The sequence below is a fragment of the Martes martes genome (assembly GCF_963455335.1).
Source record: "Martes martes genome assembly, chromosome: 1".
Taxonomy (NCBI): domain Eukaryota; kingdom Metazoa; phylum Chordata; class Mammalia; order Carnivora; family Mustelidae; genus Martes; species Martes martes.
Genome location: NC_137888.1, coordinates 165,882,546 through 165,900,226, shown reverse-complemented (window position 1 = coordinate 165,900,226; position 17,681 = coordinate 165,882,546). Strand labels below are relative to the sequence as shown.

The window sequence follows — 17,681 nt, the reverse complement described above, 5'->3', positions numbered from 1 at the left end:
CATTTAGAAGGAAAGGCTGGGGCAATCAGATTGTGGGGTAGTCTTGAATGTCAAGATAAACAATTTGATTTCGTCCTGTAGGCAAAGAAAGGCCAATGAAAACTTTTAAGCAAGGGAATGACATCACCTTCAACTTCAAAATAAAAATAATAGCTACTATTCATAGAGTACTTATTGTTTTCAAAGCTTTCTGCCTTCAAACCCTCACACCATCCCATGGGGTCAGAACTAGTATCAACCCCACTTGGCAGAGGAGGGAGTCTGAGGACAGAGATAACACAGCTTCTAAGGGAAAGAGCCTGGATGTGACCCCACACCTACCTGAACTCAGTTTACTCTTATCCTAAACACTCTGCAGGATCTTTGCTTTTGGACATACCCTGTACAGCACATGGGGACAGAGGTGTGGGAGGTGTGGGCATTTTTTTTTTGGGGTGGCTAAAGGCATGAGATGAAATTTAAGAGGAGAGAAAGAAAGAGCTGAGAAGCAGGGAGAAAAACAGCAGCTGAGGCAGGCAGTGTTAAGGAAAGCATGCAAATGTGAATTTTAAGACAGAAAGAAGAGGACAATGGTACAGAAAGTTACCTAGAGGTCAGGCAGGATGGGGATGGACAAGGAACTGTAAGATCTGCCAAATGAAGAGGACTTCAGGGACTTCACAGACAGCGCTTTCAGAGGAACGGTGGGGGTGGGCACCAGATTGTTGTGGGCTGAGGAGTGAGTGGGAAGTGAAGACAGGGCCAGCATCATGTAAACTTACTCTTTCAAGAAATATGATAGTGAGGGAGAGGGGAGGAAGAAGGCCTGAAATGGGAAGATGGTGGCAGGAAGGGTTTTCTAGAGGGGAGGAGGTGGGGAGAGACTCGAGCAGTTGTAAGCCAGAATGAAAGCAGAGGCTGAAGGCTACCAGATGGGGGAAGTTTTCCCTCAAAGAGCCCCAGAAGGAGCTCCAAGGGATGGATGGAGAGCACAGAGAATGGCATTAGTGAGAGATCCGGTGGTTGGGCTCCTCCAGTGCTGTGAAATGACTGAGGTGGATCTGATGATCTCTGTGGTCCCTTGCAGATCTAATTTTCTTTCCCTTTCCATCTTCCTCCCTTCCTCTTTCTCTCTTGCCATAGTATTTACTGAACACCTACTATGTGCTAGGTCTTGTGCTAAGCTCTGTGGCTATTATAATGAATGAGACAGTGTATATCATCCTTACAATTTAAGTGGCGTGATAGATATTAAACAAGAAGATGCACAAATATAGACATTGTGTAACTACACATTATATGATATTGTAAAAAGTGTTAATGTTCATTGAGCTCTTCCAACATACTCTACTTTATAAGCATTTTCTCATTAAGTACAAACCCACACACAACCCCTAAGAAAGGTATTATTGGTATTTCCTTTTGCATATCAGGAAAACTAAGGCACTGAGGTCAGATGACTTCACACAGCGCAGGTGGAGCATGAGATTCAACTTATACTTGCCTGTCTTCAGACAGATGCTCACCTGCCACACTGTCCTGGTTCCTTGTGTTTAGAACAGTGAGCACCAGGATGAACAAGTTCTGTAGGCGTACCCATACTAGGGAAGTTTGCAAACCTTGAGAACTGGGAAGAAATCAAGAGTTTGTTTATTCCCCCTTTCCTCCAGGTGTAGTTCCTGAACCAGCAGCATCCACAACACCTGGGGTTTGTTAGACCACAGAAGCTCCAGCCCTGCCAGACCCACAAGAGCAGGATCTGCAGATGCTTGGTATGTACCTTAAAGATGGGAGAAGTCTGGTCTAGAGCCCACTTCTCTTATTAGAGATTGGCAATCTAGGCCCACGCTTTCGGAGGTTAAAAACGTGATGGAACTTGAGGGACTGGTGCCAGGAGCCCAACCTAGGCCCTTCCTCTCTTGTCCTGAGGCCAGTGGGTAGAAGAGCAAGGAAGGGCGCGCAAGGTGCTCGGCGCGCGCAAGGTGCTCGGCGCGCGCAAGGTGCTCGGCGCGCGCAAGGTGCTCGGCGCGCGCAAGGTGCTCGGCGCGCGCAAGGTGCTCGGCGCGCGCAAGGTGCTCGGCGCGCGCAAGGTGCTCGGCGCGCGCAAGGTGCTCGGCGCGCGCAAGGTGCTCGGCGCGCGCAAGGTGCTCGGCGCGCGCAAGGTGCTCGGCGCGCGCAAGGTGCTCGGCGCGCGCAAGGTGCTCGCGGGTTCCCGGGCCTTGCCGGGCTGAGGCGGCGTGGGCGCCCTGAGGGCCGGGCCCGCCGCGCGGCGTCCCCGTCCCCGCGCTGGCCGGGCCCGGCCCCTCAGCTCCACCCCCTGCTTCCCCCTCCCGCCCGCTCGCGCCTCCTGAAAAGCCAGCCCGCCCGGGGCGGCGGCGCAGAGCCGGGCCCGGCGCACGAGGCAGCCAGCGCGGCCATGACGGCGGAGAAGGCGCTGCCTCTGGGCAATGGGAAGGCTGCCGAGGAGGCGCGGGAGTCTGAGGCACTGGGAAGCGGCGGCGGCGGCGGCGGGGGCGCGGCATCCGCGCGGGATCCGCGCGACAAGCGCGACAAGGCGGTCCACGAGCGCGGCCACTGGAACAACAAGGTGGAGTTCGTGCTGAGCGTGGCTGGGGAAATCATAGGGCTGGGCAACGTGTGGCGCTTCCCTTACCTGTGCTACAAGAACGGAGGAGGTGAGGTGGCACGCGCGACGTGAGGGAGAACGGGGAGGGGAACTCAGCCCGGTGGGGGCGGGGAGCAAGGGGGCGAGCGCGCGACCCCGCCCGCGCCTGCGTGTAGCGGGACCCTCGGGGAATGCCCGCGGTGGGCCACCTGGCGCGGGAGCGTTTCCCAGGGCTAGGTTCGCCTCTCCCAGGGCGCATGTGCACGCGCCTCTTCGCACCTGAATGTGCCGCCTGCTGGCACGCGGGGACTTGACAGCCAGGTGTGTTCTGTGGCAACTTGAGGTGGAGGCCTAGGCTAGGAGCCCTTGCTTTTCGTACCCACATCACTGTTAAGGGCAGGAGACAAACCCTTTGATCCTCAGCTTTCCTAACTGGAAACCAGCATGAAGGAAAGGGACTCTCATTGTGATCTGAGTAGGCTTGGGTTTTGAGCACTTACTGAAAATGCCAGACTCTGTAACAAGCTTTACCTACATCATCTCTTTGTATCCTTAAAGTCATCTTTGCGGGTATTGGTGTACCCATTTTGCAGATGAGGATACAAAGGTTCAAAGAAATAACCCTGTGAGGGGTAAAGATGGGATTCTGCCACCAAGGCCTTGTTTTAAACTGGGATTGGACTGACAACAGGGAAAACTTTAAGTTGGGGCATTAATGTTTGATTGCCTGCCCAGTCTTTCATTTGCCCTTAAGGCCTTCACTAGGTCCCCTTCCTGGCCCATCTGGTGGAAACATTGGCCCCAAGTACTTCCTTTCACTAGTCTCAGAGCCACCCAAGACAAATAGCAACAATGCTGATTTGATGTGTAGGAGATACTTAGAGGTTTTGGAGCAGGGAACAGGGAAAGGAAGGAGATGAGAGAGTCTTTCCTAGTGACATGTCCAAGTCAGTTTGGTGGTGATGCTGCAGCGAATCCTCAAATCTTTCAGCTCAAGGACTTTAGGAGCCTCCACCTATCATATTTGCAGGACAGAAGGCAGGTGCATGGCAAGGGACCTTGTGATACCTTCTTGGGTGGCACAGTTTCTCTAAGGAAAAGCCTCTGTCTATGCATTCCTCTCTCTCCCTGCTGTTCCCCTGCTCCTCCAGCAGATCCCCAGACCCCACTGAAGGTGGGTCTGAAGTTGGCTAAGAAGTTGGCTGGCAGGGACCACACTGTTAGATTGCGTGGAGCTGGACTTCCTGTGCGAGCAACTGCAGGGACAGCGAGAAGGGTACTGCTTGGCCCGGGCCCTTTCTTTGGAGACATTCACTCTGAAGGCACAGGCTGCTCCAAGCCTGCTCTGCACTGGTAATGAAGTGGCCGCCGGTGTTGGTGGCTTGGCACGAGAGAGAGAGGGAGTGGCCTTGGAGACCCGGAATGTGCCCTATGGCCTCAGCTGTGAGTTCTGCCTCTGCAGATTCAGCCTTTAGTAGCTGCTGTGTCTTCTTAGAAACCTGTGGAAAACCTTTAGGGTAGTCCCAGGCAAAAACTGTTTCAACACCCTTTTTTAAATACAGGAAATTGTTATGCCAAAACCAAATGCATGCCTAAAAGGAGAAAACAGAGTAAGTTGGGTTAATTACAAATTCTGCACAGATAAAAAAAAAAAAAGTTGTAGTGCGCAAAGTTTAAAAATTAGTTTGTTTTTTTTTTCTCTGTAATTTGCCAAGAGTCTCCGTTAGGTACACAGATATCCTGATTTAATTGAGCTAGTTATCTTAAGGATTGCTAGTTTTGTGAATACATAGGCTAAAAGGTTTTCAGAAAGTGCCATCTGTTAGGTTCTAGAGGGTTCACAAGTATACTACAATGTATTAGGGAACCTACTGCGGTTGTTGTAAACACTTAGATTTATATTCAGCAAACAGACCCTCTTGTCCCTTCTCACACACTTTTTGCTTCTGATAGAGTTGGGGTATCTGATTACCAACTGCTTGCCTTTAAAAAAAAATACACAGTTCTATTCATAGATCCTAACAATAGTTTAATGAATTTCTTTTCCATTGTGAAACTTTAAAAAAAGTATCTTGCCCAAAAAAGCTAAAACCTTTTCAAAATCTGGTAGATGCTGTCCTACTATCAGGATTGATCGAAACTGTTGTTATTAATTCTAAGGTTAAAGAGACTTCATTTAGCAAAAAGCAATTTCAGTTAAAGCCTTCGTTTGTGAGATCAGATGGTGGGCAATAGCATGTGTTTTCAGGCTTTGTTATTAGATGGGTGAGAGAGAATGAGGGATTTGGAAAAAATCCCTTTTGGTTAAAATAGCTCATGTTCACCTCAGTTATTTAATTTGTTTCACAGAAAGGCCCAGGCAATGGGTATTGTGTGTATCAAGATAGGAGCCCTAAAGCTTATGGTGGTCTTTTCTCAGACTGATTCAAAGTCAGCCTTTCTGAATAGATAGATTCTTACAGCAAACCCCTTATAACTCAGCTCCTTTATCTAACCCTCATGTGCTGGGGCCTGAGGCTGCTTATTGCACATCTCCTGGAGAATGCATCTCCTAATGAAAACATTCTTTTTGTAGATTACTTCCAAAGTAAAGAAGAAGAAGGAGTCCCCCTTATCTAGCCTGTTGAGGTTACTTTAGAATACAAAAGGACAATGTAATGTTCAGAAAGGGAATGGATTTTACCTATGCTGGAGGGTGAAATATATAAATATAAAATCAAGGAAAGAAAACACTTTTACATTATCATCTTAGATGCACATTTTTGTGAGAAGAATGGTACAGATATTGATTTTTAGAGCCCCATTTTACAGATGAAGTTGAGGCTGGGAGATGGGAGGTAGATGTACAAACAGCACAGACCCAGGGCCATGTTTTCTGACTGTGGCCCTCAAGGTGCGGACTTGACTTTAAACTCAGAGAACATGTCTCACACATAGTAGGTGATTATTAAAGATTTCTTGTGTCAAACTTGAAATAGTAGAGGCAATTTTAACCTCATTCCCTTACTTTGCATCCTTGTAGGGGCGTTCCTGATTCCCTACGTGGTGTTTTTTATTTGCTGTGGAATTCCTGTTTTTTTCTTGGAAACAGCTCTGGGACAGTTCACTAGTGAAGGTGGCATTACATGTTGGAGGAAAGTTTGCCCTTTATTTGAAGGTAAGCATTGAGTTAGAAAATGAAATGGTGCCTGAGTGATGTCAGGCTGTGAAAAGTAGCTGAGATTGTTGTAACAAGGTGGAGAGAGACGCAAATCATTCCCTTTGTTCTTTCAGGCATTGGCTACGCAACACAGGTGATTGAGGCCCATCTAAACGTGTACTACATCATCATCCTGGCATGGGCCATTTTCTACCTGAGCAACTGCTTCACTACAGAGCTCCCCTGGGCCACCTGTGGGCATGAATGGAACACAGGTATGGCCCCCAGGGAGGGTCTGTCTGCTGGTGCTGGGGAGCTTGGCATTGGGGGTATGCCCATATCCTGGAGATCAGTCCTAGCCTTTGGCCTTTTGATATGAGTGCAGATTCCACTGAAATTGGAGGTCAGTTCTTAACTGGGTCTGGTTGCATTCTGTGGGTTGCAGCCCTGAGCCTGAGCTGAGCCCTGGCCCAGGAATTGGCACAGGTAGTGGAATGGTGATGTTCTTTCCTCACTTTGCCAAATATAGAGACTGAGCCCTGTGCAGGCAGGTATGAAGGGTTCAGGCTCCATTTCCAGCCCTGCGTTTCTGGGTATCAGATTTTCCTCTCTAAAATGACGGGGTTAGACAAGATCAATGGATGCAAACCAGGGGCCTACACACCTATTAGGTTTTAGATCAGTGAATTTCAAAAATGTATCTGGTTGACAAAATTTAAAAACCAGAAGACCTCACATGAAAATCCAGATTTCCAATTTCTCTTGAAAAATTAAAAAAACGACCTGGCAACAGCAGACCCACATTGCCAAATTCTTGCTTGGCAGCAATGCTCGGGCTAATAAGCAGTTGTCTTTGGATAACACCTCTGTCCTCAATTTGGCCACAGTCTCCACTCAGTCCACATTACATATTTACTTTACCTGTCTAACCCAGGTAGATATTTGAATTTACCATTCTCCTACTCCCTCGAGTGGATAACTTTTTAGATTACTTTGGATTCTAACGTGCTGTTGGCTTTTCAGTTTGTCCATCCTATTAAGATTGAGTCTTATAATCCAGGGAAGGCAAATAACATGTTCAATCCCTATCTGATGGCCAGGCTCAGAGCAGACATCACTAATCGATTGTAGAACTCTTCCCTTTTTGAATCTAGTCTTGGCCTCAGAACCCTTCTCAGCACTGCTCCAGGCAGCCACTGCCTTTTGACTGGAGTCAGCACACGTGCTTTAAGCTATTCATCATCTGTGTTATAACCTGTGGTTAGGTTGTCTCTGGAAGTGGTCTGTCATCCTGAAGGCTGAGATACAGTAAGACTGGGTAGGATGTTGGTTACCAGCAGAAGGAACAGTAGCAATTAGGCCTAGGAAGTGCTGTGAAGTAGCTTCTAGTCCTGCATGACTTTATCCAGCTCCCACCCATTGCATTTTGTAGAGGTCTCTCATTGTCTCTCTTTAGGGCCGTGGTTCTTAACCTTTCTTTGGCCAGGGATTTCATAGAGATGTTTCTCAAATTAAAATTCAAGTGTATACTCTAGGAGGCCTATGAGTCCTCCATGATAATTTAATTGTGTGTGTTTATTTTGAGGACACTCTAAAAATATGCACCCGTGGATTCTGTGCACAACCATCTTATAACAAAGGACAGGCAGGAGGTTGCAGTGCCTGGCGTGTTTGCAACTTAAGATTTGTTTTTGGTAAATAGGATGGTGGCCAATGGAGAAGAGCAGAGAGATTTAATTTATAAATGGTGCTTCAGTACTAAGTGAAGTCCAGTTAAGAATGTAGCAAACTGTAAGAATAAGGATATTGCACAAGTGTGACCAGAAAAAAATGGTAGTAGAATTGAATCTCAAGTAGCTGGTGGAAGAACAGGCAAGCTGAACTCCATAGACCATGCCTCCTCCCTGTTGATTCCATTTTTCTGTTGGGAAGTCCATTTAACTTCACAAAATGGCATTATCCTACACATCCATTTTATGCTATCAATCTGAATTGTCGTTCGTAGTTGATACTTAATGTATAAACTTAATTCTGCTTTTATAGTTGTATGATTACCATAATACTATAATCACTCATTTATTTGTACATAACTAAATGTCATTTTAATAAAAACACCTTATCCATGTCGGATGTCTGAGAAATTTTTTTTACTCTAGGGGAAGTAAAAAACACCTTGTTTTAGAGACTGATCAAAACTAAGGGCTCCTCTCCCCAGAAGAAGGCACAAGGGCACCTGTAATCTCGGGTTTTCAGACTCTTTTCAGGACTTTGTGGACCCCACAGCCCATCCCCCCCCCTTCAGAAGATGGTTAGCACTTGCCAAGGGAGCAGGAAGGAGGCCAATGATCGGAGGACATTTCCCCAGCAGACTGCGAACCTGTCTGCCCCTGGTTTGCAGCCCCCTTTCGCTAAGAGTGTGTGAACACTGTTGACAAGGCGAACATCAGATATAGGAGGGCTTCCTGCTCCAGAATTCACAGATGTAGCTGGAGAACTTGCTCACGTGTGAGGAGAGAGCAGTACCTGACTGGGCAGAGCACTGGCTCTATGCAGACTCTGTTGCCGGGTACAGGGCCCCTACAGTGAATGGCACAGTGTGCCCTCAGGGAGTTCCCAGTCTGGCTCTGGTTCCCAGTCTGACTGAGGTGGCTCTGTAACCGGGGGTGCTGTAAAGAAGTATGAGTCCCCTGGTGGGGAACAGAGCTGGGTGATGACCATAACAAAGGAGCTGACTCCCTGGTCTGTCCACAGTTGGGTGGTGACTTTGTAGAGGAGGGAGAGGGTATAGGTGTAGGTCCCTTGACTATTTCTGAATCTTAAGGTTCTCCTCTTCAAAATAAAGGGAGTTGGAGAAGGTGGTTCCTTGGAGGGCCTTTAAATCCTAATTTTCTTAGCATTTGAGGGGAGGGAGATTGAGGAAGTCTTCCTGGAGGAGGAGGTTGATCTGGGCCATTAAGGTTCAACAGTTGTATGTTTTTACCTGAAATTCAAATCCCCCTTGGTCATTAAGTTTCATGAAATGAAGAGACAGTCAACAAATCTTTTCTTGGACTGACTGATCAATTGAGGGAATGGTGAAGAAAGCAGAAATCCTTTACACATACAGGCTCATGACATTTTGTCCAGTTATCATGTCTTTATGAGGCAGCTGCAATGTTAGTGTTCTACATGAAGGAAAACTCAGTCACAAATGCATTGCTATCCTAGTGACCCCATGACTGACACACTCCTTTAGTCCCACCATTCCTGCCGGGGCCACTGGGCAGGACAGAGATGCCATGGGCAGGCCTTCAGTAGAGAAATAGAAAAGAGGGAGCAAGGCAGGAAGGAAGAGTTGGATAGGACGTATGGAGTGGGAATGAGAGAAGGTGCCCTGCCCCCCCCCAAATTTTGCTCCTGTTCTAATCTGACCAGACCTCTCTTTTAAACTAACAAGTTATTGATCTCCCTCCCCAGTGTTCTCTGAGGTGTGTTTGCTCGGAGCGGCTAGGTAAAACCAGCTGGTTGCATCATCAAATCTGAATGTTTCCCAAGGTCCAGCCCTTGCAGAGGTTAATCTTCTATTTCTTGTCTTGTTTCCACTGTAGAGAATTGTGTGGAGTTCCAGAAACTGAACATGAGCAACCACAGTCATGTGTCCCTGCAGAATGCCACCTCTCCCGTCATGGAGTTTTGGGAGTAAGTGGAAAATGATTTGTGTCCCTTGGCCTCTGAGGCCTCTGTCCTGGTTCTGCTCAGTTAACATTGCCCCACTCTGGGAAAAGCCTGACCTCTTCTTTCTTCGGCTTCGCACTTGCTAGCTTCTGTAGGTTTTTGACAGCTTTGGAGATTTTAGAGGTTTCCCAAAGGAGCAGCTGAGAGAAACGATTTTTTTGTTCTTTGATGACCTGTCAGCATGCCTGGTTGCTTATTAGGGTAAGAAGCACTCGTAAAATGGTAGTTAAAAAAGAGGCATTTTTAACAAAAGAGGAGGCAGCGTGTTTGTAATAACCTAAGTCAAAACTATATTTAGTCTGGAAAACAGAAGTCTGGGTGGGGGACAGGGGAAGATTCATTTTCTTTCAGTAGCTGAGGTGTCATGCTCAAGGGAAGCAGATCAGCATTGATGGATAGAGGTTATAAAGAGGCTGGTTTCAAATGTGCTTAAAGCAAGCTTAGTTTCACAGCACTGTCTGCAAGTACTTCTGAAGCTTTTGATCACCCATCTCTGAAAGTGTTCAGCTAGTGGAGGACCGCTAATCATTGTTGGGGAGGTGTTTGAATCTACCCACATAATAAACAGTAATTGTGTGGATGGGCATTTTCCCAGAGGTGGGCATTCTTCATCAGCCTTCCAGAGGGGTCTGTGACCTAGTGGTTATAGGGCTGCCACAAATGGTTATAGAAGCTGTTCACTGCACAACCCTAGAGGGCATCATTTATATTGTGAAATGTGTGCTCCAGAATTGTGCATTACCAACATGCATAACAGACACAGTGCCCCTGACTTAGCATCTTCTGAGTAGAGGTAGGAGGATCCCTTGTTCCAGGTACCGAAGAGACGCTTCCTTTCTGAGTCAGAGGCTGGACTAAATGCTTTCGGAGGCTTTCAATCTGAAAAAAATATGGCTTTATTCAAGAACATCCCTTACCTTAATCCCTAATGCTTATTATAAGTAGTGTAGAGGGCCAGTGGTTTTATGAGTGATTTTAATTCTCTCCCCAGATACCATTTATCTCCTTCCCTTTTTAGAGGTCATGATGCTGAATTTAGACTGAGCATTCTCATGTTTATACATGGTGTGTGTGTGTGTGTGTATCTTACACACACATATGTCTATACACATGATAATATTAATATGTAATTATACATTTTAATAAGTAACTGTAAGTTTGTATAAAATTATGTTACATATAAACTGTATGCTAATAATATGTTATATATTCATCTCCCAAATAGTGCCTAGACCTTTCTTGCATATTTAAAAATTTTATATTGATGGTATCCATTATTTATATTCTCTCACAACTTTGTTTCTTTGCTCAGTATTGGGTTTTTTTTTTTAATTTTATTTATTTATTTGACACAGAGAGAGATCACAAGTAGGCAGAGAAGCAGGCAGAGAGAGAGGAGGGGGAAGCAGGCCCCCTGCCGAGCAGAGAGCCCAATGCGGGGCTCGATCCCAGGACCCTGAGATCATGACCTGAGCCAAAGGCAGAGGCTTAACCCACTGAGCCACCCAGGTGCCCCTCAGTATTGGTTTTAAGATGTTCCCATGCTGATACATGTAGGTTTGGTTCATTAATTTTTTTCCTGCTGTGTAGTATTTCAATGTATAAAAAGACTACATTGTGTTTAGCCAGCTCCTCTTGATGGGGATTTAGACTTTCTCCTGTTTCCCACTGTTATTAAGCACACAATAAATATCTTTTCCATGCTTCCCTGTGTGTGTAAATGGAGGTTTCTAGGCAGTATACCTAGTAGTGGAATTGCTAGTAGTAGGGTGCATGCATCATGGGTTATATCAGATAATGTCAAATTGCTTTCTGAAAGGATCATTCTGGTTTACTTTCTAAACAATAGTTTAGAAAGTACTTGCAGACAGTGCTGTGAAACTAAGCTCTTGCTTTAAGCACATTTGAAACCAGCCTCTTTATAACCTCTATCCATCAATGCTGATCTGCTTCCCTTGAGCATGACACCTCAGCTACTGAAAGAAAATGAATCCTCCCCTGTCCCCCACCCAGACTTCTGTTTTCCAGACTAAATATAGTTTTGACTTAGGTTATTACAAACACACTGTCTCCTCCTTTGTTAAAAATGCCTCTTTTTTAACTACCATTTTACGAGTGCTTCTTACCCTAAGTTTAGAAAACTTTACTTTCTAAAAGTTTGTTTAGTTTTCTAAACAATTCTGCTGTTTCATATTCTAGAAAGCACTTGGTCTGGCTGATTTTTTTTAAGTTTTGAATCTTAGTATTTTAAATTTGCATTTCTCTAATTACTTTCATATTTTTTCCTCTATTTGGGTTTCTCATCTGTGACCGTCTTGCTCATATCCTTTTCTCCTTGGATTGTTTGTCTTTTTTCATGGGTAAGAATTCTTGATACATTCTAGATATTAGTATCTTGATACATTCTGAATATAAGTATGCTGCAAATAGCTTTTCCTACTGTGTGGCTTTTCTTATTTGTTTATGGCATACAGGAGATTCAACTTTATTGAAGTCAAATTTGCCATTCTCTTCTTTTTGGTTTGCATAATTGGTATCTTATTTAAAATGTATTTCCCTACCCCAAAGTTGTAAAAATCTTCTGTATTTTCTTCCAAGAGTTTTAAATGTTTTATGTTTTCATATTGAGGGATATAATCTACCTTGAATTTTATTTTTGCATATGATGCGATGTAGGAGTTCAAGGTTTTGTTTTTTTTAAAAATATAAATTATCAGTTTCTCCAGTAGTATTTCTTTTCCCTATTGATTTGTAATGCTGTCTTGCATATATAGTTTTCCTAAAATACAGGTCTGTTTTGGGCTTTCTGTTCTGTTCTGTTACATTTTCTCTTTGGCTAATTGTATGTTAATACCACACCTGTACTTTAATCATAAGCCTGGAAATAGTAAGACAGGTCCCTCAGTTTGTTCTTTTCCAAAATTGCCTTCTAAATTAATTTTATATTCAGCTTTCAGGTTAAACAATAATAAAGAAAAAAACAACTCCATGGGGATTTTGGTTGGAAGTATATTGAATTTATAAGTTAATTTGAAGAAAATTAACATCTTTGTGATTGAGCCTCTCTATCCATGAACATGGTATAGCTCTCCATTTATTTAGGTTTTTCAAAATGCCCAATACAGTAGTATTACTTAAATGTTTGCAGACTAGCAGCAGGAGAATCACTGGGTTAGAAATGCAGATTCTCTAGTCCTCCCCAGACCTACTGAGTCATTGTCCCAAGTATGGCATAATAAGATGTGTGCTAGAGAGGAGGCTACTGTGATGGGTAGGCCTGTGTGGCCTTTCCCAGCCCTCCAGGACCATGATTTCCCAGAGGAATGTCACAGAGACTTATTTTTGACCTGCACATTTGAGGATCTGTAAAACAGGGTCTCTGTGCTTCCTCAGAGAACCCATCCTGAAACCCCACACTAGACAAGATCTCTGAGTAACTTACCATTGTTTTGCACCATTTATTTCCTTTGTAATATATATAGAAAACCTTAATTAAATCATTTTTTGTGCAATGAGTTTGTTTATTGTCTGTATTCCCCAAAAGGTAGTCCTAAAACAACACCTTATTTGGCTTTACTTACTACTGCAGATCTATGGAAGACACCCCCCGCCCAGTGAATATTTATGGAATGGATAGAGAATGGGAGCAAGGCAGGCAGGCAGTATTTTCTGCATGAGGAGTCAGAGTGGGCTCTGGCAAGAACTCATCCTGTCACTAAGCTGCTCACCCAACAGCATTGATTACTTCCAGGATCTCTTTGTAATATCCATATCACCTACTTACATGAGCACCAAGTGGTGGGAGGAGACAGCTAATCTACATCCTCATGTGTAACTGGACCTTTTGGCTTTCCACTTGGCCATTCCAGATGAAAGTCTATCTGGACTTTTTTATGGGAGAATAAACCAGTCGTTCTAGTTTTCTCCTAGATTGCGTCTGTACTATGTGTGCAGTGTTGAATTTTATATCCTAAAAGTACTCAAAAACTGGTGTGACACTCTGCTTTTCATAAGATGCTTTTGTCAGCTCTAATTCATCTTTTCTCAGAGATGAGCTTAGAACAGAGACTCTGTGAGATATTCATAACATCCTATGGAAAGCTGTTGGGGCCACATAAATTCGAGAAGGGCCAAAAGCTGTGCTCTTCAGCAAGAACATCTGTTCTCTTTGATTAACTCAAATTCCCCAGCATATTTTCCTGTGGAATCATTTGGAATCTTTCCCCTCCTTCCCGTACTGCGCCCTCACTCCCGGAATGCTAGCAGTCCACAAAACACAGTTTGACACATACTTTGCTGGGAAAGAATTCTTCCTTAAATTCAGCTGACAGTTGACTTCTGGGGCTTTGGATAGAGCATGCCTAATTCCTTGCCAGTGTGACAGCTCTTCAAGTATTGGATCAAGTTTCCTCAGAAGCATTTCTTCTTTGGTTCTTTTTGCTGTTTCCCTGTGTGGCCAGCACACAGATGCCTCCCCTTGGTTCAGGTCCCACGTGTGCTCCTATTGCCTTTCCTCCCTGCCTCCAGGGACCTCCCTCCAGGGACCTCATTCAGGACCACACCGCTTGATAAAAATAGACCCTCAGCCACCTGACTGTTCACTCATTCCACAAATGTCTGAGCTCCTGGTGCATGCTCATAGGAAGGACTGTTGCACATTTGGGGGAGGCAGAAACATGGGATACAGTTCTAGCCCTCTAGAAGCAGAGGGGAGACAAGCCCCTAAACTATCATAAAATCAGTAACAAGATGTTGGTTACTTCCCTGCCCATGACTGCCCATGGCTTCACCTTGACCTTGGACACCTGGCCCAACCTGATCCTCCCCACCCCATCTTAAAGGTTCATTTCCTTTTTCAGTATATAAATTGTTGGTTTAGCCAGTGAGAACAGTTCTGGCCCTGGGTCAGTCTTGGATTCTTGCTCAGGCAGGAGGTCTAGGGGGCAGGGGCCATTTGTCTTTCTGATGTCAGATTTCAAAATTAGGCCATCCTGGTTTTCTTAATAACTTATACATCCGGCATCTGAGCATTTATCTAAATATGTTTGTAGTTCTAAATGTTAACCCCACGTCCTCTGGTGGGATCAAGTACTATCAAGCATGTAACTAGCATCATGATATCAGGTGGGCTTTGGTCCTTCTTCGCTTAAGGCCTTGAATCCCATTGGTCCGCAGGTTTTCAGCAAGTCCATGTTTGCTGTGTATGCGGTTGAAATCACTTTTGCACTGTGTCCATTCAACTAGCATTTGTTGAACACATACTGTGTGCTGGGCCTAAATTAAGCTCTAAGGGTTTTCAGTTCTATATCTTTATTCAGGAGAATGAGGTCTTATCTTCCTGATTTATCTTCACTGGATGAGTTTTTAAAATTAAATTATTTCTAAATCATTTTGGCCACTTGATTTTCTTTGGACATAAATTCTGGGAGGCAGAGGAGCTGGAGCAAAATCCTGATTCTTTCTGTGGACCTAGCGCCCAACCCTGCCTCCCTCTCAGACTCCTTCCCCTTACCATCGCCCTCCTCTGCACTGGCCTTCTTTCTGTCCTTTGTATGTATTTGTCCCATGCTCAGTCACAGGCTTTTGTTGTTCCCTTTGTTTAGAAGACTCCTCACCTGATCCTTGGGTATCTGGCTCCTTCTCATCCTTACATCTTAATGCAGATGTCATTTGGGATGCCCTCTCTGACCATCCCACCTACATCAGCACTCAGCTCCTCTCAACTGCATTTCTCTGTTATTTTGTCTACACAGTACTTTTACTGAAATTCTCTTGTCTTTCTTTGTTTATTTGCATATTTTCTCCCTCCCTCCATTAGAATATAAGCCCCTTGCCAGCAAGGACTGGCTTTATTTGTTCCCTCTTGTTCTGCCAGCACATTCTAGATACTTAAAAAATATTAGTTGAGATGGATGAGTGGAGGAGGGAATAAATGAATGAACGGATGTTTTTTAACCCCTTGGAGGCAGGTGATCATGATAAAGCCCATCTGCAAGGCTGAGATGATGATTGAATGAGTCCTCACCTATATTGAGTCCAGGATAGCTTAGGCCCTTTGGAAAGGGTTGAATGCAGAAAGAGAATATTTGTGATTGACGTTCCTGCTTGTGAGATGGGGATTAGCCCTGTTCCCTGCCTTGCCAGCTTCTCTGGATCGCTGTGAGGATTAAAGGAGAACTTTCATGGGTTGTAAATGGGGTGCCTGAGTTAGCTCCTGGTACTGAGGCTCCATGCCCCGTTTTGCCCCTACCTCTGCAGGTGTGGATTCATGGCTGATCCTTGTGCAGAGTTGGCTTGTATGTCTGAAGGAGCCTTTGCGTCTCCTACTGAAGGGTCAGAAGTACCCCCCAGACCCTTTCCCTAAGTCAGAACCCAACATCGGGTGGCATTGTCTACTTCTGCTAGTTTGTAGTACCCCAGTCCCAATATATTACCCCCTTCGTGTACACACTGTAGACTTCAGCCAGCAAGTTCTAGAACCCAGTTTAAGTCCTCACTTCCTCCACTAGCACAGCATTCAACCCAAGGCAGCTACCCTCCTGAGCCTCCATCTGCTTCCCTGAAAATGAGATGGTAATAGGACCTCTCAGGGTGGCCAGGAGCATTAGATGAGATGAGGCCTATGTGCTTTCCACGTGGTGAATACTCAGTATGTGGTAGCTAATTTTTACAAGGAAGCTATCATTCAGCTCTTTGAAAGCCTATGTGGATTCTTTTCAACATTCTTAGAGAAGTTTCTTCAGCCTGGTCTGTTTGCCCCTCAGAGTGGACCTAAGGAGCTCCCAGTGCATTTACTTTACTTGATTGTTCTTTCGACACTTTCGGAGAACCTACTGGGTGCTGGGCACCTTATCAGTACCCAGAAGATTGCCGGGATGCTATCTGTCCTTGAAGAAGCACATAGCTTAGTGGAGGAAGCTGGAGAGTAAACATATAATAATGAAATAAAATAACTTTTTTTGAAATATAAAGCAACAAATATTTGTAGGATGGTTGCATTGAGCTAAGATGAGGAAGCCTGATTGCCTGGCCTTTGGGGAGGTTTCATAGAGCTGATGAGGCTTAGCGGGGTTTTGCAGGGAGAATAGAAGTTTATGTGTTTGCCAGTGGAGTGAGTGAGGAGCATGCCTGGTGGAGAAAATAGCACAGGCAAGAACCCAATGACCTGAAGCAGTATGTTGAGGCTTATAGACTTTACCTGCAGTGTCCATGCCTGTGGAGACTGGGGAATGGTGGGGGGTTTGCTGAGGAAGTAGACAGGGCCAGAACATGTAGTCAGTCCCAAGTCTTTACTGAGTACCTGCTGTATGTCAGGTATCATTGTGGGTTCTGGGATACAGCAGGAACAAAACCAAAGACTTGCCTGGTGGAGTGGATGTCACAGACAACAAGGTAGGCGGAAAGTATTAGGTTCAGTCAGGATTGGTCTGCTGAAGAACAAGCAAGCGGGGAGCAAGAGTGTCACAGGATCAGGGAAGGCCTCTTCGAGCAGACATCTGAGAGAAGGGAGGCAGGCAGCCTGGTGGGTATTGGGGATGAGCCCTCGAGTCAAAGGAGTAGCAGGAGCCATGACCCTGCAGTGGGAGCGTGTTGGAGGTGTTCGGGGAAGAGCAGGCAGCCAGGGAGGCTGGAGCCAAGTATGAAGGACTTCAGTGCCTTTCTGAAGGGTTTGAAATCATCCCGTGGGTTGCCTCCAAAGGCCATATCCATGTGATAACAGGGTGGGATCTGGGAGTAAGACAGATCACCCACACTGCCAGGTGGATGCAGGAGGCAGGAGGCAGGGGTCATGGGAGCACTTTCTTGGTCCAGGCACATGAAACTGAAGTTTCTGCATGGAGACAGAGCAGGAGTGTGGGGGGAATGGTGCCCTTACCTATCAGGAAAGATGGGTAGAAACAAGTCTTATGGGGGTGAAGGTAATTCTGCTTGGCCATGCCACGCGCTGGGAGAGTAAGAGAACTTCCCTTCTGATCCACTAATGCCTCCCACCTACCCACTGGCACTAAGATGCCTACTACCTGCACACATCCTTGGTGGGCTTTTCCTGATGGGGGCAGATGGGAGGCTCTAAATTTGCCTGGACTCTCCCAGCTTTTACACAGCGTGGAAGCCAACTTAGCAGTAACCCTCAGTGTGTGGGCAGCGCATTTGCTTTGTCCCCAAAATCCCACTTCTGGAACTTTATTCCACTGGGGTGACCATGCTAGTTATGAACAGCATGCCAACAGCAACAGCGTTTGT

General features: G+C 45.4%; 1 protein-coding gene across 1 annotated transcript in view; it reads left to right on the top strand.

Moving 5' to 3' along the window:
- Positions 1-2,200: 2,200 nt before the first annotated feature.
- The window catches only part of SLC6A11 (solute carrier family 6 member 11), a 128,947-nt gene continuing 113,466 nt past the window's right edge, over positions 2,201-17,681 (top strand). Inside the window, exons 1-4 of the mRNA XM_080827739.1 lie at positions 2,201-2,654; positions 5,607-5,741; positions 5,858-5,998; positions 9,311-9,401. Coding sequence (XP_080683865.1) covers positions 2,396-2,654; positions 5,607-5,741; positions 5,858-5,998; positions 9,311-9,401 — 626 coding nt within the window. The 5' untranslated portion in view covers positions 2,201-2,395. The remainder of the gene's footprint in view (positions 2,655-5,606; positions 5,742-5,857; positions 5,999-9,310; positions 9,402-17,681) is intronic.